The sequence below is a fragment of the Podarcis pityusensis genome (genome assembly GCF_964106645.2).
Source record: "Podarcis pityusensis genome assembly, chromosome: 1".
Lineage (NCBI taxonomy): Eukaryota > Metazoa > Chordata > Lepidosauria > Squamata > Lacertidae > Podarcis > Podarcis pityusensis.
In genome coordinates this window covers 36,612,889-36,636,778 of record NC_138028.1, presented here as the reverse complement: position 1 = coordinate 36,636,778, position 23,890 = coordinate 36,612,889, and the positions used below count along the sequence as shown (strand labels likewise).

Sequence of the window (23,890 nt, the reverse complement as noted above, 5' to 3'; positions counted from 1 at the left end):
CAGAGCCTAGGACTTGCTGATCAGAAGGCCGGCGGTTCGAATCCCCGCGACGGGGTGAGCTCCCGTCGCTCTCTCCCAGCTCCTGCCAACCTAGCAGTTCAAAAGCACGTCAAAGTGCAAGTAGATAAATAGGTGCCACGCCGGCAGGAAGGTAAATAGCGTTTCCGTGCGCTGCTCTGGTTCGCCAGAAGCGGCTTAGTCATGCTGGTCACATGACCTGGAAGCTGTACGCCGGCTCCCTCGGCCAGTAAAGCGAGATGAGCGCCGCAACCCCAGAGTCGGCCACGACTGGACCTAATGGTCAGGGGTCCCTTTACCTTTACCCTCTTAACTATTTGTGAAGTTGTCACCTGTGTATACACAGTTGTCCACATGCACACCGCAGCTGTCTCAAGTGTACACACCTCAGTTTAACTACAAAGTGAACATGCCCTAAGTTTTCAATTCAGATGAAACTGAGGAAAAAATACAATTAAATATTTCTCACGGAACTACAGAATACAGTGGCTAATGTCATGTGCATATTGCTTCAAAAACCAGCGGTGGGTGCTTAGTGGGTATAGAGTAAATAGTAATGTGTGCATAGCCTTCTTCTTTTGTGTTCAGACAGTGAAGACACCATTCTGTTTTGATTATTAGGTCATGATGGAACAAAGGAGAAAATGCTCTCTCTGTGCCACACAGGTGCCACACTACTGAGGGCTTGATGGGTCAAAATCAGCATCTTGAATCATGTTCTGAAGTCAGAAGGAAGCAATGCATTTTGTTATATTTTAAAAGAATAAATTATATTAACATTCTCTCTCTCTGATACACAGCTCCCATTTGTTTTGATAGACAGGGTCCCTTTCAGAGCAGCTTGTGTTCAGATTCTTACACAAACTAAACAAAAAGAAGAATGCTTTAGTTAGTGTAACTCTTTGAAGCTACTCAAGCAACTGTGTTCCTTTTTCCTTTTCTACTGGGTCACATCAAATAATGTTGCTCTGCTGCGTGCAAGCTATCTGATCCAGTGGAGGCTTCTGTTAGTCAAAAGGAGGGTGCGAAGCTGACCCTTACGTATCTCCCCCTTTTCCTGAAGTCTGCTGTGCTACCTACAATGCTGTTCCAGTGAGTTCCTCAAACCACTGGAGCAGATTAAAAAGATGGATGATGTAGCTGCAAAGGAAAGGGGGTTCAGCAAAAAGTACCACCACTCTTTCTGCTAATGGAAGTCCTGACGGATCAAGCAGCCTTTCATCAGTAAAGAACACCACTGGATAAAATGCTTGGAATTCATGGAAACCACTCTTATTCAACTACCTTAATGATCTCATTATTGAGTCGTCTTAAACCCTTTCCATTTGGAACTTATGGATTCTTGAATCTGTTTTTTTCAGTACTGACTTCTACAACAATCACTTCCTAGTCTGCAGTCTTCTGCTACAAGTCAGCTAGCAATGAAGTTCTTGGCACCTCTCCTATTAAAACTGTAAACTTATCCAGCTAGTTTCTCTGCAGATTAATTATGAGGTCAGCACAGCTCACAACCCTTTACATAAAAACAGCGCTTGTGGACATTTATGGAATATGTGAAAACACAGCATACACACAGAACCTAAACTCAAAACATTAAAAAAAATATCGAATAGACTTGATGTGAGAAGATTAAAGCTTTTTACAAATCTCCTGTTCCATAATTTAACTCACTGGCCAGAGGTTATTATGAGCCAGGATTCAAGAAGGCTTCAATACAGAACATTTTTTGAGCCCCGAAGCATATGAAAAAACAATATGAGTGCCTTTTAGGTCATACAAACACTTCTCCCAAAGCAATCAACAGCCAAAGCCAGTACAAAAGTAGGATTGAGGCAGGAAGAGGCTTCCTGTCCTTAAATTGTATTTGTTAGGAAGGTTTGATCTCCGACAGCTTTCCTTCTAGAAATTCAGCACCACTGATGTTCATAAACCTAAGTTTCTGGAGTTTCTCTTCAGGGAAATAAATGATACCAACACAGTCTCTTTGAAGTGTACAGGAATCTGTACTCTGCAAATATACTTACACTGTGATTTCCATCTCACAATGGCTTCAAAAGGAGAGGTGGCAATGAGAGAAACTGTGGTGGAAAATTATCAGTCAAGTATTAGTTCATATAATGCATGCCACCACCTGATCTCTGAACCCAAGGATAGCCCAGAGGAATCACACAGAAGCCATTTACATAAGGGGGACCAGGCTTATTTAATTTGCAATGCACAATGCAAACAACAATGCAAATTGTTCTTTGATAATTTAAAATGAACTTTTAAAATAGAAATGTAACAAGCTATGGGTGAAAGGCATCTGTAGATGATTTTGAATTAGAGGAATAGTCCAGTGGCTGAAGTCCTATACTGTACCTACATACTTGGAAGTAAAATTCATTGAATGCAATGGAATTACCTTCTGAGTAGGCATTGTAGAATTGTACTGTAAATAAAGCACATTTATTCCCCATTCTTAACAATAGCAGAAATATCTTTCATTGACACTAGTTGAACTTAAAACTGATTGCCTATGACTGAATCCTGCACTCTGTTTTACTATGTGCCCTACTATGTCCTTACATTCAAATTACCTCAATTTATCCCAGTACAGTGGTACCTCAGGTTACAGATGCTTCAGGTTACAGACTCCGCTAACCCAGAAATAGTACCTCGGGGGGGCACTAGGGGGCGCATTGGAAGATGGCCGACAATACCATCTCTCCAATCCACACGGGGTAATTAAGAGGCTGTTATGGGAGTAGGCAGCCTCCCTTGTTGCCACAAGGAAATGGGGAACACTGCCCTTGCCTGCTGTGCCCATAAATCACCCCCTAATTCGAAAGAAGGGGGTGAGGGCCCTAGGCAGAATGCCCCCGTGTGGACCTCGGCTCTCCTGGACACTGTCTCTGATCGCGCACTAGCTGCAGCAATTTGGAATAATTAATTACAAAAGAAGCAAATGCACACATTTCAAGTGAAGAAGGGGAGTGAAGTCTGCTAATTTAAGTGATCTCTGCGAAAGACGACGGGTTGGAGAAACAGGAATATTTTACGATGAAGATACACCAAAGGCTGGGTATGTTGACAACGGGACTGAATGGGGGGGGACACCTTTTTTTACTTTCCTTCTATGTGATTTACACGAACCCCTTCTCATTAGAATCGTCGGTTGAACTGACCCAAGCAGGATGATTAAGGTCTGTGTGGAGATAAACTTTAACCAAAAGTATGCTTTATGGAGATCGAGAAGCAATAAGAGCTTTTGGAATGGCGCAGCAATTAATTCGGAGTCGCCATCTTGCCAAAGGATTTATAGCCGAGAGAAGGAACGGACTTGTTTTCAGACTGCATTCCTGCATCTCCTCAGAGGTTTTGAGAAAGGAGACAGATTGGTGAAGATTAATGACGCTAAGACTGTTTTGATGTATGGAAGTGATGTTACATGGAAAACGTCTGGATATGGCTACTGGATAATAAAAAAAAAAATATCCACGCAGGATTACAAACTGTCTAACCAGCTTGTGGAGACTATCAGAGGTCACAAAGAGAAAGGAAAAATATATGAAAATAACAACAAGAGATGTGGAAAAACAAGAAGAAAGGACTGGATAGTACTGTGAACACCATAAGGTTAGATTTGTGGACATTAAAACAGCAGTAAGAAGCAAGAAGTTGATAGGACCCCCTTCAGAACTTGAAATATGGGTACCCCCAACAAAAATATAAAATTTGGCTGTGTAATTTGGAATTTATGTAATTTGGTTTGATTTGATGCGATTGGTCGGTTAATAAAAAATTATTCTTAAAAAAAAGAAATAGTACCTCGGGTTAAGAACTTTGCTTCAGGATGAGAACAGAAATCACGTGGCGGCTGCGCGGCGGCAGTGGGAGGCCTCGTTAGCTAAAGTGGTACCTCAGGTTAAGAATAGTTTCAGGTTAAGAACGGACCTCCAGAACAAATTAAGTTCTTAACCTGAGGTACCATTGTACTAGTTTTACAAAGTAACTGCGAAACATTAAATATATTATCCCTTCTTCCTATATATCTAGCCTCTTAGTCTTGGATTAAAATATTTTCAAATGCAGACTTGCCAAATAAAATACACCCACCATGTTTATTCTTGTTTCTCTGTGGTTTGGTCAATTCCTAGTCCATTGTTCTGTTCCAAAAGGCATGAAAAAGGCAAACAGCAAGACATACTGAGTCATATATTCCTGGGCTATACAATGGTGTCATGAATTGCCAGACTGCTGCCCCCCACCCCCAGATGCTGGCCCACAGCTCCTATCATCCCTAACTTTTGGCCTTGCTGATTGGGGATGATGGGAACTGAAGCCCAACAACATCGGAAGGGCATCACGGGAGTTCAAGTACTCTAGCAGCTCTTCGAAAACCCTTTAATAACTTTTAATAAGATTGTGAGGTGAAAGCTGACAGGAGCTGAAACAAAATTTGGGGGGGGGGTCAACAGGGGGGGAGTAGAGTTGGGGTTGTGAGTGCAGGAGCACAGGACAGTAATTCAGAGATGCCAAAACGAAGTCCAAAAAAGCAAATGTCATGAAGAGAGACACTGTATATACGTTTTTATGCACTAATGGTGGTGTGTGGAACCTTTGGCCCTCCAGATGTTGCTGAACTACAACTCCCAACAGTTCCAATAAGCCTGCTTAACAGCTGGTAATGAGGTGGGTGAAAGGTTCCCTGATCTATGCTAATTCTAGAAGCCTCTGAGCCAAGCTGGGCAGACTGAAATGCTTTAGTCTTAAATGACACCACTGTTATAATGGACTTTCTGAGCAATTTGCTGTTTCCATGTATATTTAATTTAATAGCACTATGGTCACTGTTCCCAATTGGTTCATCTCACGCCAGGTCCTGGGGGCCATCCATTATTTAAGTCCAGAATTGCTGTCCCACTGGTTGGTTTCATGACCAATTTTTCTAGGGCACAATCATTCAGAGTATCTAGAAATTTTCCTTTTTTTGTAGCCAATCTGTGTCACCCCTTATTATTACAACATTTCCTCTTTGGAATGCTTCCTTGATTTCACTCTTCATCCCAAGATCTCCCTGAGTGTTTTGACTAGGTGGATGATAGCTCTGTTCCACTTTATGCCCAATACAATCACATTTACTTCAAAAGAGGAAACTTTTCAAAAATCTGGGGGGGTTGGTAAAAAGGAAGTTGACAGGCAAAGTCAACAGGATCACCTCTCTCCAAAAAGCTTGGGAGTTGTTAGAACTCAACAGATATATATTAAGAAGTTTCAGTTGAATGAAACTCAAAGATGAAGACAAAAGTTACTCTTCTAAATTTATAAACTATACTGCAGTAAAACTTCTAAGTGGTTAACAAGAAAAAAAATCAACTCATCTCATGATACTCCAAAAGACAAAATATTTTTTCTTTTAACTTATGCTGTAAATTTTATATTTTTCCATAAAACAATCTTTTCAAATCATTTTTAACCAGAAAAAATGACATCATACAATTATCTACCAGTCTGACTTTACACTGATTCATAGAAGCTTGACACAAATATGACTCACAGAACTATATGTATGGAATTATTTTCATTCAAAATGGCTGGTTTTTGTTCTCTTAAAAAAAAAAACATGCATCCTGCAAAGAAAGGCAACTTCTCCCCTTTGAGTCAGAATGTGAATTTTATGCTTAATTTCACATTTCCTCCATCAATTGTAGTAATTACTGCTACATTCCTAGGAATGTACAGAAGAAGCATTTTTCTTTTAAAATAATAGTTTTTCTTTTAGATACTATGAAACAACATAAGGGAGCCCCATGTTGCTAACAGAGCTGTTGAAATGGGAGAGGGGTCTTCAAATATGAAACTACAAGTATATCTAGCAGCTTGATTCACAGAAGCAGTTGATAAGGAAATTTCTTGCTAACTCCAAAAGGCCACCGGATATTATTTTTCACTTCATGTTCTCATATCATAAATCAACTTTGCTCATTAGGTAACTACACCATGAACAATTCCGTATTTCTACTTACTAGCAAGGCATGTATTAGGGCAGTGTTCTTTCATATGATCCAATGTGGCATTCAGATATAGAAAAGAACTTAAATAAAACTCAATTACATTTGCTATCAATGGGTGAAAAAAACACCTCATGAAATTCTGTGTGAAAGCTCAATAACATCTCGCTAGCTTCCCTTCTAAAGAAAAAAAAACTGTATTAAAAATCCCATTTTCTCTCTGATTATACTAAAGCAATATGCAATGATTTCCATGTGCCTTCAAGGACAAAATTTGGACAATCTTATTGTTGTATCAGTCGTGGTATAAAATTTAATATTTTCGGTAAAATCATACTATAATAGTTTTCATTTCTTTTGATGAAATTATGCTATGAATTTGGCTGGCAGGCACAGTGTCAACCTAGTTTTTTAATGCAAGTTTTAATCTATTAGTGTTTCACATAAGAAACTTGTGAAAACTCTTCCAAGCATATTACTTTTTCATTACATAAGAACCCTGTAATTTTACATGCCAGAGAAGACAGATCACCTCAAAATGACTGCCTATTCAAATCTATAGTACATTATTTTAGAGGCACTGTTCTTTTTCTGAACCAAAAAGACCTGAAATGTGTGAGGAAACAGACGACTTCCAATCCAGCTTCAGTAAAATTTATTTATTGTGCTTTTTGTTTACTCCTAAAAAAAATTACTGTGGAACCTGACAAATTTAAGATGTACAACTTATACATAATAGATATTTGGAAGCAAATGCAAAAGGTAAAAATCTTTACATTAAGAAAGTGAACATTTAAAAGAAAACAACTTTTCTTTCTCATTTAGATTTTGATTTTCTCTCTCTGCTGCATCATAAAATATTTGAGATTTGTTTACTTATGTACTGTTATCATCACATATGGCATGTTTCGGAGTTAGAAAAAAAAAAAGGGCTGATCCCTGCCCCAAGAAACTTACAATTTAAATTTCAGCAAAGGGAATAACAGAGAGAGAAGAGAAAGAGAGAGAAGGGAAACTAGACTAACACCAATAACTAAACACGTAGACCAGGACTCTCAGAACTCTAATTGTAAGTGACTCCACCTGTAAAAAAGGTAAAGGGACCCCTGACCACTAGGTCTAGTCGTGACCGACTCTGGGGTTGTGGCACTCATCTCGCTTTATTGGCCGAGGGAGCCGGCGTACAGCTTCCAGGGTCATGTGGCCAGCATGACTAAGCCACTTCTGGCGAACCAGAGCAGCACATGGAAACGCCATTTATCTTCCCGCCGGAGCGGTACCTATTTATCTACTTGCACTTTGATGTGCTTTCGAACTGCTAGGTTGGCAGGAGCAGGGACCGAGCAACGGGAGCTCACCCCGTCATGGGGATTCGAACCGCCGACCTTCTGATCGGCAAGCCCTAAGCTCTGCGGTTTAACCCACAGCGCCATCCGCATCCCAACGACTCCACCTGTAGTATTTGGTAAATTTACAATGATCCATCTCCGTCATTGGAGGCTGACTGACTGTATGTTACCTGGCCCAAATGGGTTGTTGCTAAGATATAAAGCCTTGAAAAACATGATACTTAGGTATCTATTGGAATGTTTCTATGCTTATGAGCAAGCCCAGACCTTGAAGTCAGCTAGCAGGGCCCTTCTCATTGTGCTACTACAAAGAGTTTGAGTTATGTAGGGGATAAGGAGGCACTTCTTGGCATTTCACTAAGTCCCTACACAACTCACAACCATTGCGGTAAGACAACAGTAGGTAACATGTGAGATCACTTGAACTCCCTGCTTTGTTCTTTTGATGTGTGAAGAGATAGTGCCAGCTAGTCACACTTCCCACCCCTTGAAAAGGCTATACACAAAAAAGTTGAAAAAGGCTTTTCCATGTGAGGTAAAACCCTGGTTCTCCCAGGATTCCTCTCCCATCACGAAGGAGCCCTAAACATGCACATACATAGGGCCACTTCACATGGCTGCCAAATTTATAGCCAGCATACCCATCCATAGGCCTGGAGGGGTGCCAGCAATGTATGGGGGGGGGTGTCCGAACACTCATCTCAAGTGGGAGGTTAAGGCCAACATTTGCTGACATTGATGTCCAAGTAATACTTAATGATAGCTGTGACAGAGAGGGGAAATTTATGCTGGACTGGAGAAGAACCAGGGTAGGAGTATGCATGATTAAAGAAGACGCTTTGTTGCATTTGTGCTAGTAAATAATTTTGCGTAGCCAAATACATAACACTAAGTTGGCTGAAGCTATAGTTTGTTGAACACACTACGAACTATCCCACAGACAAACAAACCATGTTTTGTTTCTCCAGCATTTAGGGTTGTTTCTCTCTCCCCCAATTGCTCTTGACTCATGCCTTCATAGTTTGGTGAAAGTCATATCTAAAACCAACCAAGGTTTATAAGCCAACAACAAACAATGGTTTTAGCTTGTGGTTAGTGGGCAGTAAACAAACCATAGTTAAGCCAATATGTAATGTATAACCAACCATGGTTTAGTGTTATGTGTGAACCAGGTCAGTAAAAACCCTCTTATTACATCAGGATCCACTAATAATTAGAGTACAAAAAAGTCAATATTTTTGTCATTCTGACAAAATTTGGCATTCCTAAAGAATGATGAACATAAAATTTAGTCTACTGTATAATGAACGTACAATAAAGTCCTTATACTTCCCTCTGCTGTTGGTAAGCAGTCCGCCTTTATATTTGTACAGGACTGTGCAGGCACATTTAAATCATCACCATCATCATCATCATACAGCTGCTTTTGTAATTTCAGTAGAATGAAAAAATGTTGTCTGCATGTCAAAGGAGAAATACCCATGTGCCAAATAGAAATCTTTATGTATTGTGGCAATATGGTAAAAGAAACAGGACAGGCAGCATATTGCCAAAGGAACAAGCCATTTCTTGGAACAAAAAGGATAAATTTGCTATAACTGAACAAAAGGAAAGTTTGGATTTGATGTTTCCAAGCCATGTGCTTAAAGTTTGTGATCCTTTAGCAAATGCCTGGCAGTTGGCCTTCTTGTAACTCTAAGAGAATGTTACAGTATCTTATATATTGCAACTTGGTTTGCAAGGTTAACAAGTATGATTTTATTTCTGCAGGTCAACTCAATGGAATTTCCTATTTCAATAAAGTTTAGATTCAGTAAGATTTAGAGAACTTACAAATGTTAACGTCTAAAATCTCTATTTTCTTTCTTTATCTTCAACTCTTTACCTAAAAAAGAGGGAAAAGCCCCATCTACAGTATACATCTAGAGCAGTATCATACCACTTTAAACAGTGGCGGCTTTCCCCAAATAATCCTATACACTGTAGTTTGTTAATAGTGCTGAGAGTTCTTACGAGATCCCTATTCCACTCACAGAGCCACAATTCCTAGAGTGGTTTAGCCATCAATCCCTTCTCAGGAATTGTAGCTCTGAGGGGAAAAGGTGTTTCCTAACAAATCTCAGTACACTTAACAAACTACAGTTCCGAGGATGATTGGGGGAAGCCAAGTCTGTTTAAAGTGATATAATACTACCTCAGAGGTGGATTGAGGGGCAGGGAACCTTGGGAGTGCCACAGGGGATGTTGCAACTATTATTAGAATGGAGTGTTGAGAAGCAGGGGGCGCCAAATCTTGCTGTCGCACAGAGTGCCACTCAAATTTGAGATCTGAGGGTCCGCCACAGACTGCTTTAAATGTATAGCATGGATGGGCCCTAAATATATACCATACTTTTCTGTCTATAACCCCCCCCCCCACACACAATTTTAGGACTCAATTTTAGGAAATGATGGGAGATGGCCCAAAGTTGTTGTTCCTCTCTCCGCCCCCATGCAGCTGGGGGCAGGAAACACTCCCTAAATCATTTCCCACACGCAGTGGCATTGAGGGAAGTTGAGCTCCCGCCAGCCATCCGACGCAACTTCCTCTCATGCCGCCGTGCAGGGGAAATAATCCAGGGAGTGCCCACTGCGTGCAGCGGCATTGGGGGAATTTGCAGTCCCATGGGAGTGCAACCTCCCCGATGCCGCCGCCACCGCTGCATGTGGGAAATGACCCAGGGAGCACCCGCCACATGCATCGGCATCGGGGGAGGTTGCACTCCTGCCAACGAGCTGGCTAGAGGTGTGCAGCTTCTCCACACACACACACACACAGCTGCAAGCAGGAAACACCCCCCAGATCGCTCCCCACTCGCTGCAGCATTGGGGGAAGCCGCATTCCCGCCAACGAACTGGCTGGCAGAGCGCCGCTCCCCCCCCCATGCCACTATCCATGTATTCGACGACCCCAGTTTTTTGACGTTGTTTTTGAGTTTAAAAACCTCGTCCAATACATGGAAAAATACAGTACAGTACTTTGTTTTACATGCTTATGGTGCATACAAATCAATGATACGTTGCATGGGTTGGCAAACTAAGGCCTGGGGGCCAGATGCAGCCCAATCACCTTCTAAATCCAGCCTGCGGGAAGTCCAGGAATCAATGTGTTTTTACATGAGTAGAATGTGGGCTTTTATTTAAAATGCATCTCTGGGTTATTTGTGGAGCATAGGAATTCATTCATTCCGCCCCCCCCCCCAAAAAATAGTCTGGCCCCCCACAAGGTCTGAGGGACAGTGGACCGGCCCCCTGCTGAAAAAGTTTGCTGACCCCTGATACATTGTGAAGGCAATTTACAGGGTAAATAAAGAGGCATGTCTGCCTAACCTTTTTATCACTCTAACTTGACTGGCTATTGTTTTCTAAAAGAAGTGAAGATTCTTTTGATGATTATGATGATTAATAACATTTATCAATTGCTTTACTAATTAAAAATAACTCCATGTGACTTACAATCACAGTAGAGATACTAAAACCAATTACAATAAACACAATCAATAAAAACCTTAACACCACATCATCTGCACAAATAAAGACATGTCATGCCAAAAGAAGCTGTGAATACTTAAAAACCCTTCAAACTAAGGGCCAAAAGCCCAGGTAAAAAGGAAGGCTTTTGCCTGCTGTTTAAAACAAGGTAACCTTGTTGGGTTCCTGGAAGTTGGAAACAGGATACTGGACTGGCTTGATCCAGAGTTATTCTTTGTTCTTAAGTTCTAAAAAAAATCTGACAAACTGCTGGTGGAGTCAGGAGACAGGCTTGGTGGTCAGAACTATTACCAAATTAAGCGGGACTGTTACCGATTCCCACACTGAAGCAATTATAAAATACATAAAGTATAAAGCATAAAAATATTATTTTTACCAGATAAGACAACTTCAACAAGGTCACCTTCTTGGATATCAGTAGCTGACTTCACCAACTGGAGAATATTTTCAGTGGTAGGGTCATGGCGAAAAAGTAGAATTTTATCATACATTCCATAAAAGCCACATTCAGGAAACTGAAAATGAATAAAATTGAGAATTTGTTTCAGTGACAAGTAGTATGTAAGCATTCTTTGGTTAGTTTGAATCAGTACAATAAGGGGAAAACAATGTTGGCTGAGGTGCTAACTGAAATTCCTGAGAAAGAAACCACAAATCATAATACCAGCAGCCCTTTTCTGCAAGAGTAGAGACGATATTGCTTATACATTCCATTTTAGATTTGCAAAGTGCGATTCTTATATGGTGATTCTGAAAACACAGTCTTTTCAAAATTAACATTTAAACTTTCTATAGAAATACAAGAATTGGTTTATTGGTTTATTTGTTTTTGATTTATTATAGGCAGTATCCAATTTACTCATTTCATCAGTGAATGTGTTTTTCTTGTACAACAGAACTTTCCCCACTCTCCGCCCAGTCAGTCTGACATCAATACCAGGGAAGATTCTGGAGCAGATCATTAAGCAAACAGTCTGTGAGCACCTAGAAAGGAATGCTGTGATCACCAATAGTCAGCATGGATTTCTGAAAAATAAGTCATGCCAGACTAACCTGATCTCGTTTTTTGACAGAATTACAAGCCTGGTAGATGAAGGGAACGCAGTGGATGTAGCCTACCTTGATTTCAGCAAGGCATTTGACAAGGTGCCCCATGATATCCTTGTAAAGAAGCTGGTAAAATGTGGTCTTGACTATGCTACCACTCAGTGGATTTGTAACTGGCTGACTGACCAAACCCAAAGGGTGCTCATCAATGGTTCCTCTTCATCCTGGAGAAGAGTGACTAGTGGGGTGCCACAGAGTTCTGTCTTGGGCCCCGTCTTATTCAACATCTTTATCAACGACTTGGATGATGGACTCAAGGGCATCCTGATCAAATTTGCAGATGACACCAAATTGGGAGGGGTGGCTAACACCCCAGAGGACAGGATCACACTTCAAAACGACCTTGACAGATTAGAGAACTGGGCCAAAACAAACAAGATGAATTTTAACAGGGAGAAATGTAAAGTATTGCACTTGGGCAAAAAAAATGAGAGGCACAAATACAAGATGGGTGACACCTGGCTTGAGAGCAGTACATGTGAAAAGGATCTAGGAGTCTTGGTTGACCACAAACTTGACATGAGCCAACAGTGTGACGCGGCAGCTAAAAAAGCCAATGCAATTCTGGGCTGCATCAATAGGAGTATAGCATCTAGATCAAGGGAAGTAATAGTGCCACTGTATTCTGCTCTGGTCAGACCTCACCTGGAGTACTGTGTCCAGTTCTGGGCACCACAGTTCAAGAAGGACACTGACAAACTGGAACGTGTCCAGAGGAGGGCAACCAAAATGGTCAAAGGCCTGGAAATGATGCCTTATGAGGAACGGCTAAGAGAGCTGGGCATGTTTAGCCTGGAGAAGAGGAGGTTAAGGGGTGATATGATAGCCATGTTCAAATATATAAAAGGATGTCACATAGAGGAGGGAGAAAGGTTGTTTTCTGCTGCTCCAGAGAAGCGGACACGGAGCAATGGATCCAAACTACAAGAAAGAAGATTCCACCTAAACATTAGGAAGAACTTCCTGACAGTAAGAGCTGTTCGACAGTGGAATTTGCTGCCAAGGAGTGTGGTGGAGTCTCCTTCTTTGGAGGTCTTTAAGCAGAGGCTTGACAACCATATGTCAGGAGTGCTCTGATGGTGTTTCCTGCTTGGCAGGGGGTTGGACTCGATGGCCCTTGTGGTCTCTTCCAACTCTAGGATTCTATGATTCTATGATTCTCCCCAAATCTGTTTTGGGGGTTACCTCAACCTCTGGAGCAGTTTTGGGGTGGGCATGGGATACACACAAGGAGAGTAGAAGGAAGAATTCCCATTGCACAAACGGAAATCCTTGTGTTTATTGGATATCACCCTATAGATCCATATAAGGTCTGTAAGAAGGGGAAGTTTGTAACCAGCTTAAATGGTAGTAGGTTGCTTTAGTTTAAATCCCAAGTAGCACTTTCCTTTAGTTCACTTATCAAAGGCTTGAATAAGTTTCCTCAATGAGTAGAATAGGGAAACTAACAAACGTATGCATTTTTTGCAGAAGTGGATGAAATTTGCAGGGATCAAAACACCTTTCGGAGCCCAAAATTTCAGACCAATGGGCATTTGCCTCAACCCCTCCCAGAAACTGCCTTGGCGACAACACAATTTTTTGCCCCATTTGTGCTCTAACCCTAATGTGGATGATACTTTACTGAATATGTGAAAGGGTACACTAACATAGTGTTTTCTGCACTGTTATGCTGTATGTGTGTGATACTGTTTCACAACACAAGAAAGTACATAAGCAGACAAAAGGCTTCAGTTGTGTACAAGCATATATGAAAAGAAAGAGGGGGGTAACTTGCTGATTTTTCCATTCCCCCTACATCCCCACTCTACCCTGCATCCTCCCGCACTGCTGTGAATACCCAACCCTCTGGAACAGGGGAGGGGGGAGGGGAGGGGAGATGGAGGCAATGGGGTCATCATCCCTCCCTCTTCTGTACAAGAGAGTGAAGGGCATTCTGTTTCATGAGTGGAATTCCGCTCACAGCTTTTGAGCTCTTGGTGTTTGCTGTAGCAGACTAACAACTGTTCTTCCTCTTGATGTTTGCAAAGCAAAGGCATTCAAAGTACATATAAATTGCAATTTCCTGCATTATGATATGACGTTCAGTAATATACAGTCGTACCTCGGCTCCCAAACTCCTTGGGAGTCGAACATTCTGGCTCCCGGACGATCTAAAACTGGGAGTGTTCCGGTTTTCTAACGTTCTTTTGGAAGCAGAACGTCCGGCGGGGCTTCTGATTGGTTGCAGAAAGATCCAGCAGCCAATCAGAAGCTGCACTTTGGAACTCAAACGTTTTGGAAGTCAAACAGACTTCCGGAACGGATTCTGTTTGATTTCCAAGGTACAACTGCAATGAGATTTTTCACATACAAATCAAAGATTTCAAATTGATAGACTTGCAATTTTGAACATGAACCCAGGATTGTGATTTATATACGCATGCAAGCAAAGAACAGATATATAAATAAAATTCAATAGCTACATTTGTAGTTCATACACATCACAAAAAAGGTACAGAGTAGTCAATCACCTGCAGACAGAAAAAAAATAGCCTAAAAGTTTTAAAATAAGAGCCAGAAGAACTTTTATGTGCCTTCTAAAATCTTGTTTCAAAATAACAACAAAAAGCAAGCAAGTCTGCCCAGCTCCAGTTTGCTTCTCAGTCTTTCTCACCATAATACCTGCCAAGATTGTAAATTGCTCCAACAAGCACTTAGGAAAAGCCGTTTCCCTAAAATAAACATTGCTGCTAATATAAAGTCAGCTTTTCCAAACACTTCAGGTAAACAAGTTTACTCACTATTTGGAAAATACCCAAAGAAAACACTGAGGAATCTAACCACCAACAAGCTTTTCTTACCAAAAAAAAAAAAAGGAGGAGGGGAATAAGTATGAGTATCCATGTTGAAGGAGACACAGAGGTGCACTATGATTCTCAGGTGTCCTTGCTCTTCAAAACTGAAACAGGGAACTGAAAACCACTCTTAGATTTTACTACTTTCCTATCTATTACTTCAGCTAACCAGTGATGTTGCTCTCAGTATTTATGCGCTTCTTTTTTGTTTTCTTACTTAAGTTTATGTTCCTTTTTAAACAAGATTTGTCACCTCTCTTTTACCTCAGACTTCTGCTGCTATTGTTTTCTCACAGGAACCTGCTTCATAATTCACTTCATTCCTTAAGATGTTGTAGTGCTGAGTTGTTGCTTAAAGAAAAAAAAGGAGTAAGGTTTCTGTTTTCCTTGCTTTCTCCTTCTTTTGCAGGCTTTCGGGCAGGGTGCGTATGTCAATTCTTTACCCACTTCCTTTCACACACTTTAAACTCCTGCACTGGAAGTCTGATATCTTCTTTCGACTTGCAGTACTATTGTTAAGCTGATGGTGTTCCAGCTCTATCTTTCCCTCCCTCTAGTCTTACTGATATTTTCAACTGCCTTCATAGCCTCGCACATCACATCATTGTCTCAACCAGAAGAGTGCTTATTGTCTTGCCCCCTAAGCTTTTAATTTCACATTTGTTTTTCCCTTCCTTACAAATCACAATTCTTCTTTATTCACTGCAAAAACTTGGATTCCGTCTCACTTTTCACTTCACAAAACTGCTCTTATCAATTATATCTACATATTTTAAAAACAAATCCTTTCTTATCTACTGATTGTATAAACACCCTTATTCAGAGGCTCATTCCATCCCACGATGATTGCCATGATATATTTTACTTTACAATTTTCCTGCTTTTCAGTTTAAGGATACAATCCTGTACACACTTAACTGGAAGTAAGCCCCTTTTAAACTTTATGAGACTAAAGTAGCAATCCCAACCATACCTACTCATAAGTCCCATTAAATTCAATACAGCTTACTCCCAGATTACTCACAAGTCTTAACAAACTACAGTGCCCATAATCCTCTGAGAGAAAGAATGTGTCTTAAGGTATACAGTGGTACCTCGGGTTAAGAACTTAATTCATTCCAGAGGTCTGTTCTTAACCTGAAACGGTTCTTAACCTGAGGCACACTTTTGCTAATGGGGCCTCCTGCTGCCACTGCACTGCTGGTGCACGATTTCCGTTCTTATCCTGAGGCAATGTTCTTAACCTGGAGCAACCACTTCCTGGTTAGTGGAGTTTGTAACCCGAAGCGTCTGTAACCTGAAGCGTCTGTAACCCGAGGTACCACTGTAGTTTGTACATAGCCTCAGCTTTCCCTGGTTTCTTCCATTATCAATATTAAGATTAAACTACACATTTTAAGTTCCTTCTTGTTCCTTTCCCTTATCTATTTTTATTTCTTCCTCTTGCTATTCGTCAAATGCTAGTCGTCTTACCAAACCTCTGCTACCTTCTGCTATTTCTCATCCTGATGCTTTGACTCCCCTGTTGCCATTTAGAAGGGCTTCTCTTTGTCCTCCTTTACAAAATGATTAAGGACTCCTCTCTTTTCTCTTGCTGCTGCTGATCTATTTTGATTCTCTTGTTTGGGGCTTTTTTGCCACTCATTTCGTTTGCCATTAGTGTCTCCCTCCCCCTCTCCATATTCTCATGTTTTTTAATCTCCATTGCGAGAAAGGAGGAAGGGGTCTCTGCATATTTAAGGGAAGAAGACAATGTCAAATTGAAGGTGTTGGCAAGAAAGCTTCTGAAAACTATGCAAGCTAATAACACTGCTGAACTTGCAAGATTGAACTCCAATCACAATTCCTCTATCTCAGTAGTATTAGTAGTTCCAAATATTAACTTTTACTCCAGACCACACATACTTCCCTTTGCATACTAGAGTATCCTTCCATAACTTTACTTTACCATAACTATGTTTTGACAGTAATTCTATGGCTTCTGTGAAATTCTGGAGAACACTGTGTAACCCACATAAATATCAGAAGCCTTAATTTCTGACCTGCTTCCCCTTCTACAAGGGCTTCCGCTGATGGGGTTCATTAGGTTAACACTGCCCTGTGTCTTTACAAGCACACACATACAGTCTTCTTCTGCCCCCATATTTTGATGGATGTTACCTGCCCATGTAAACAAATTAGAGATGACATTGTTCCCTTAAGATACAGGTGGGTAACCTTCAATACTCAATGCTTTCTGAAGCTGCCCCATTCTTCTAATCCATAAATTCATTTCATTAGTTTCCTCCTTGTTATTTGCCGGCTTTTAAAACTATTCTCTCCTCCCCCAACCTCTTTCTATGTAGTTACAGAACAACTGGAAGGGGCAATGTTTTATTTAATAAAAATAAACTGATTTTTTAAACACATATTTTCCTGGTTGAACTGCTCAGGTAAAAGCAGCTTTCCCCCAGCTGTCTGAGAACAAATTAGGAGGCTTCTGGCCAAGAACAAAACAGCAGGCTTCTGTGCTCTGTGTGTGCATGTATAGCATACAAAAGTCAGAAAGGAACTCAATGGGGCTTACTTCTGAGTAGATAGTGAATTGTAATTTGAAGTAGCCATGGTGAAAAATGCAGCAGGGTGGTCTTCATTCCCTCTTAATTAATCCAGAACACTTTTGTCTCCACTCACCACCAACATACAGCCCCCAACAGATTATCCTCAAATGTATGAGACCTTCAACAGAAACAAAATTGCCCACTCATGGTTTTAAAAAATAAATAAATGCAGCCCAAGAGGATCAGATGAAAAAGACTAGCTACTACAGAATCCTGTTTGCGTGTCGAGGTCCCCAAGCCACCCCCCAAATAACTCACAACGCACACTTAATTTTTGTTTAAGGTTTTTGGCATAATTTTGGCCACAACTTTATTTAAATACAAAACCGTGAGTGGTTGTTTAGGCATTGGTTAAGACTATCTGTCCCCCCGCCTGGGGACAGAACTGACTTCCGGGCACCACCGAAAGACAGTGCGGGGGAAAGCAAGTCGGAGAGAAATGGAGCTGGGTCACAGACCCTCAATTCTCATCCGCATGCTCCCCGAAGGCTTGCCGGCCCTAGTCCCATTCCAGGGATTGGACGAAAAGATGGCAAGCCCCAGGATTCCTTTAACGGAATTCCCTTTCCGCAGCAACCATGGAGGGGCAGGCCCAGCCTATCCTAACCCCTCCTCCACCAATTTATAACCAATGCCTAACCGCCAATCGAGCCCTTTACGCTCGCCGCCAACCACTCACAATCCCAACCCAACCTTCAACCTTGCAGTTACCGCATCCAACCAAACATCATTCCCCAGTACAGAGAGATGTACTCCATCATTGCGGTAAAGGGCCAGAGCCTTGAAGGTAATATCCAGGCGGGAAATAACCAATCCACCCAAATCCACCACCTTCTTACACACTGCAGAATTAATGCGCTTCCTGGCCCTTTCAGCAGCCTCAGGTCGAGAAATGCCGTGCCAATTGCGCCTTTGCAGCAATTGTGACCAAAATATTTTAACTGTGGGTATTAAGGTCACCAATTCACCCAAGTCTCTCTGAATCGTGGAGCGCAAAGTAAAGCAATCATAAGTTGCCACATCGTTCCCCCCCAGCTGAACCACAATTGCCATGGGGGGGGCCATCCGAAAGCACCCTCTGCTTAATTAGCGGGATGAATTCGCTCCACTGCATTCTGCGCCTGGACATCCACAACACCTGCACATGCTGCGGGAGGCCAAGACCCAGTCCCCTTCCAGACTGCCTAGCTCTGATGCCAGCCCAGTAAACGATGCTGTGCCCCACAATCCAGATGCGGACTGGAGCTAGAAACATGGGCAGGAAGGCCGAGATGGCGCCCCCAGTCCAGACTCGTCAGGGTGCTTGCCAGCTCAGTGCATGATGCTGTGGCCGACAATCCAAATGCGCACAGCTGCTCCTATGAAAAAAGGAATAACAGACAGGCATCAGCACAGGCATCATTGGCGATGCTTCCTGACATAACCTTTGTCAGCGTCAGACTTCCAATGACCCGTATTCACAATCCTGTCTACTAACAGGCCCCAATGCGCAGCCCTTGCAGCAGCACCTATTTGGAAGGAATGAGGCGTGTTCAGCGGTAGGCAAGCCGCAGGCTGCAATAACTGGCGCACGACGTGAGCAATTAGATGCCTGTCGAACCGGAACCCATTTCTGTGCACTAGGATCGAGCCAGCCCCCAGGGGAACGAAAAGCCAAATATTTCCGGTATCCAATAACAGGGCAAGGGCCCACCTCACCTGTGACTGGAAGCCTGATGGTGGCAACCCTGCTCACTAGGTCTGACTTAGAGCTCCAGACACTTATGACAAGCTCCAAAGCAGATAAGGAAAAGTCCTGAGGCAATAAGCCTCCAAACTCTCAGCCCCGTGCTGGCTCCAACACAATTTCCCCAACCCTCAGTACACCAAAATTACAATGGAATACTGAAATAAGTCTCGTCTTGATCTTGAACCAGCCAACAAGTCTCAACTTGTTGCAGATACTGCATAGGTCAAAGATTGACCGGCTTCCTGCCTGCTGTCCTGTGAAGGTCAGAGCCTATTCCAACCTTCCGAGACCCTGCACATGACACACTTTTAGAAGGGTCTCTGAAAATTAAAGCTTTACTCTAGCAGACATTGCAGCGGACTGAATTCTGATAGTTTTAACACTGCATCCTATCTGCAGCAGGTGGGCGAATTACTGCAGGTCCTGCTCAGAGGATGGGGGCAGGTTCCTCTGAATGGCCGAGGACTACCAGCTAAATTTTAAGAAATCAGTCCAGGCCTTCTCATAAGACCTGAAAGCGGATGGGGAAACGTAAGCTACTATTCCTCATAATTATTAATTGTTGCCAAGTGCCACAGGAGCTCCAGAAAAATAGCTGGGTGTCCAGAGCCCAGGATCTGAAGCTCTCCAACTGAAAAAACGGGATAGAGCCACAGCAAAAATATTAGATGATCCCGAAATAAAGTGAGCAGAAACGCAATATTAAACCTTAAGCAGTGCGAAGACTCTGCCAGAGCATGAAGACCATTTTGCCAGGACTCTCACACTGCCTGGTTATCAGACCAAGACAGACCTGACGGTCCCTAAACTCCTCAGTCCAGATGTGCGCTGACACTACAATGAGGAAAACTCAAGAAAAGTTAGGTTACATGTGATTGCCTTGCCCTGCCAGGCTCAAGGCCACTGTACATGATGATGAAGGGACACCGGGCCATGAGACCACCTGGCCAAGCAGGAATGGAAGGGGCAGCCTGGAGCAACCACCCTGCATGCAAAATTTAACTGACCTAGGAATGATAGGATCTGACAAAGCAACACTTGCTTCAGAGGAAGTATTACAAGAATAACATCCTTCAAGGCAAACAGCTTTTCCACAGGCAAGCAGATGTTTGAGCAACGGTATCCAGCTAGCCCCCAAATACATTAAAAGGGGCAGTAGGAGCCACTGTCCTCCACTGCCAACAGAACACCCAGCTCCTCAGGGAATAAAGGGGCATCTAGTAAGCTAAGCAGAGGCTGGTGTCACATGAACCAGCCAGTAAAATAATCCACATAACGATACCCCCAGTTAAACGAGTCTTGACTCGCAATGTTCAATCCAGAAAGGCGCTAAAGGACTCAAGTGCTGCACAGCCTATTGAGCAACCAACTGGCATCGCCTTATCCATATAAGGACCATCCAATTAAAGCCTAACTACTTAAAATCTTGAGGGTGAACCGGCAGCAGCCTAACAGCCGATTCAATATCGCATAATGCCAACAAGGCACCTCCTCCAATTTGTTGGTAAGCTCAACTGCCTGATCCAAAGATGCATATTTCACGGAACAATTCCGGAGGGATAGCATCATTCACTGAGGTGCCTTTGGGGTGCGATAAATATGGATCAGATGGAATTATATGGGGCTTTCTTAGGGACGATCCCCAATGGGGATAAATGAAAATCGGGACTAGAAGGAGAATCAAGGGGATCCCACCATACGTCCCAATGCAAGCTGCTTCCTAACCTTCTTTCTGGCTACCACAGACTTTCTGGCTACCACAGACTCTAACTGACTTTTGAGTTGCTGTATTCTGAGCCACTGGCTGAAAAGCCAGAGGAATCCCGAAACCTTGGGGAAAAACCCTTCCCACAAGCACAAAGCTACTGACGCATCTAGATAACCTTCTAGCCAGGCTTTAAAGGGAGATATTTTTATGGAAATATGGGCGAGAGGTATTGAGTTATTGCTTGCCAGCCCCCGCTTGGGCAAGAAGCCCTGCCTTGTGTTGCCACCATGATGTGTAAATTTACAGGGCCAACACTGGCCAGAGACCCTAAAGAAGTCCCAACAAAGCTGCCACCGGGCCAGCTTCCTGCATACCAGCTTCAGGTTCTATTGCTCAGGGAATTTCCATTTGAAATGTGGAGCTGCGCAAGTGGTCCACATGTCCCCATCCCTGCGATCCTAGCGAGCTAAGGGGATGATGGCAGCCCTGCGTCTAACATTCCCATCATAGTGAATTACCACTTATAGAATAGTGGGGTTGGAAGGGACTCCTAGGATCATCTAGTCCACTCTCCCACAATATCATCATCATCATCATCATCATCATCTATTTGTACCCCGCCCATCTGGCTGGGCTTCCCCAGCCACTCTGGGCAGCTTCCAACAAAATATTAAAATACAGTAATGCATCAAACATTAAAAGCTTCCCTAAACAGGGCCGCCTTAGATGTCTTCTAAAAGTCTGGTAGTAGACATCTGGCGGGAGGGTGCACCACAGGGCAGGTGCCACTTCCGAGAAAGCCCTCCACCTGGTTCCCTGTAACTTGGCTTCTCACAGTGAGGGAACCACCAGAAAGGCCCTCGGCGCTGGACCTCAGTGTCCGGGTAAAGTGATGAGGGAGCATGCAGCTGTCCCATACAGGGACCAATCCTGCAACCTAGGCATTACCGGCACCATACGCTGACCAGCTGAGCTATCCAGGATGCTCCCTAAAGACCTGGAACAGCCTCACCCTGACCCCTGGAGAGGTCCAAGGTGATGTCTGAATCATCATCAGAGCCCAGTGATGATTTACCTGCAAGGAGGTGTAAGCATCATCCCTGCTATGCTTTTTCCTGCCTCTGAAGACGCTTCCTTCCTGAAGAAGGCACCTGGGGCATCAACAAGTCATCCTCTGCAGGAGAGGCAAGCTCTGGAGGCATCTGCAAAGGCCCTGTCATAGTCTGCGAAAAGAAAAAACCTAAACAATGTGAGGAACAAGTGAAACCAATGCTTTGTGCACCACATGGGGACGCTATTCAGGCCAGAAACGCTGCCAGAGGCCATCAAATTCTAGGGCCAAGCGTGCCAAGCCCTAGGATCACCTGCTAGGCCAGACATAAATGTTTCCAATGAGATAACAAACTCGAGGCAGCCCACCACCTGTCCAGGTACCCCTGCTTGCCCTTTAGAGGGAAGCACCTCCTCAAGAAACCCAAAGTTCTCTTTGGGAGCAATATCACAAATGGGCCAAACTACCCAGCAACAAAATAGTCCAAAAGGAGCAGCTTGTTTTGCCTTGTTATAACAATGGCTAAGTGAGGGATATGAACCCTGTCTCCCAGGTCCTAGTCCTGTACTCTAGCCACTAAGCCACAATGGCTTGTCTCTAAAATGGCAGTCGCCACTATCAGGGAAAAACAAACTTGAAGAAAATAAACTTGTTCAGAAACAGCATAGTTAAAGAGCATACAAAGAGTGCTCATTGGAGGCACAGAGAGCCTCTGGCTCCACTCTGTCTGCCTAAGCTATACATTAGCAACAAGTGAGCCTGCAAACAACAGATACAGTCTTATAGAGAGAATGAGTCACATGTTACAGAAACTTAACAATTCACTGTACTGCTAACTGCAGCAGGCTTAGGCTTGAATGATATGTGCAGGCCGTGCAGGCCGTGATGGCCTCCCTGCTTCTGCTCTCTGCCTTTTTTGTCTCATTGCAATATTAAAGGAACTCAAAATAGTGCTCCCGCCCAAGGCTAAATTAAAACTCGGCCAACAGCACTTCAATCACCCAAAATAAAGCCAACCTATGAGGATACTATAAACGAAAGTGATTCCAGGTAAGCTGGGAATTTACTGTACTGCTAACTGTAGCAGGCTTAGGCCTGAATGATATGTGCAGGCCGTGCAGGCCTCCCTGCTTCTGCTCTCTGCCTTTTTTGTCTCATTGCAATATTAAAGGAACTCAAAACAGTGCTCCCGCCCAAGGCTAGATTAAAATTTGGCCAACAGCACTGCACGCACCCAAAATAAAGCCAACCTATGGGGATACTATAAATGAAAGTGATTCCAGGTAAGCTGGGAGCAGCCCTGGCTAGCCCCACAATTAAACAGGCGAAAATGGGGAAAAACTTTTTGCAAAAGAAAGCCCCTAATGGGGGCTCTCTCCCTATTGGGAAAGGCAAGCCCAGGAGGATTATGCACAGGCAGTGCTCACAGGTACAGGGAGAATCTTCCCAAAGGGCAGGGTAAGGGGTGGGGTGGGAAATCAAACAGAAAAAAAAGGGGGAATTAAATTAATTAAGGGACTAGAGAAGATTAAAAAGAAGGGGAAAATAAAGAAATGTAACCAGACAATGAGAAGATCGCTCCACTGTCCTCCAGACGGTCCAAGTGCTCCAGGTGATCCGTTGCACGCAGCAAAGAGAAAGCTCCAGGCTGCGTGCAGAGTATTTAAACATTTTACCCCTCCCACCAAAATTGCAACATAACTTTTACCCCAGCAACCCAGTGAACCAATCACTGCCCCAGGCCATCTTTAGAGACCCTGCCTGGTAACAGAGGGGTGGCTCAGCAGACCCCACCGCAACACGTGCTCTCCATGAAGGAGAACACGCTTTCCAGCAGTGGTCAGCTACATATTTCCCAGGAATCCCTCCTGAAGTGATATTTAGTGGCATGGCTGATGGGTAGACTTACCATCCATGCATTTGTCCAATTCCTCTTTAGGCCATCTAAACCCATAGACATTATCACA

General features: G+C 43.0%; 1 protein-coding gene and 1 long non-coding RNA gene across 2 annotated transcripts in view; both read right to left on the bottom strand.

The window, feature by feature from the left end:
- PRKD1 (protein kinase D1) overlaps nucleotides 1-23,890 on the bottom strand; it is a 106,427-nt gene that overhangs the window by 32,891 nt on the left and 49,646 nt on the right. The window contains exon 2 of the mRNA XM_080977847.1: nucleotides 11,268-11,406. Within this exon, the coding sequence (XP_080833973.1) occupies nucleotides 11,268-11,406 (139 nt within the window). The remainder of the gene's footprint in view (nucleotides 1-11,267; nucleotides 11,407-23,890) is intronic.
- Nucleotides 17,707-23,747, bottom strand: LOC308462530. Its single transcript, XR_013979198.1, has 2 exons — nucleotides 19,873-23,747; nucleotides 17,707-18,793 (listed from the first exon to the last, which is right to left on the bottom strand). It is a non-coding gene; the product is annotated as an uncharacterized lncRNA (long non-coding RNA).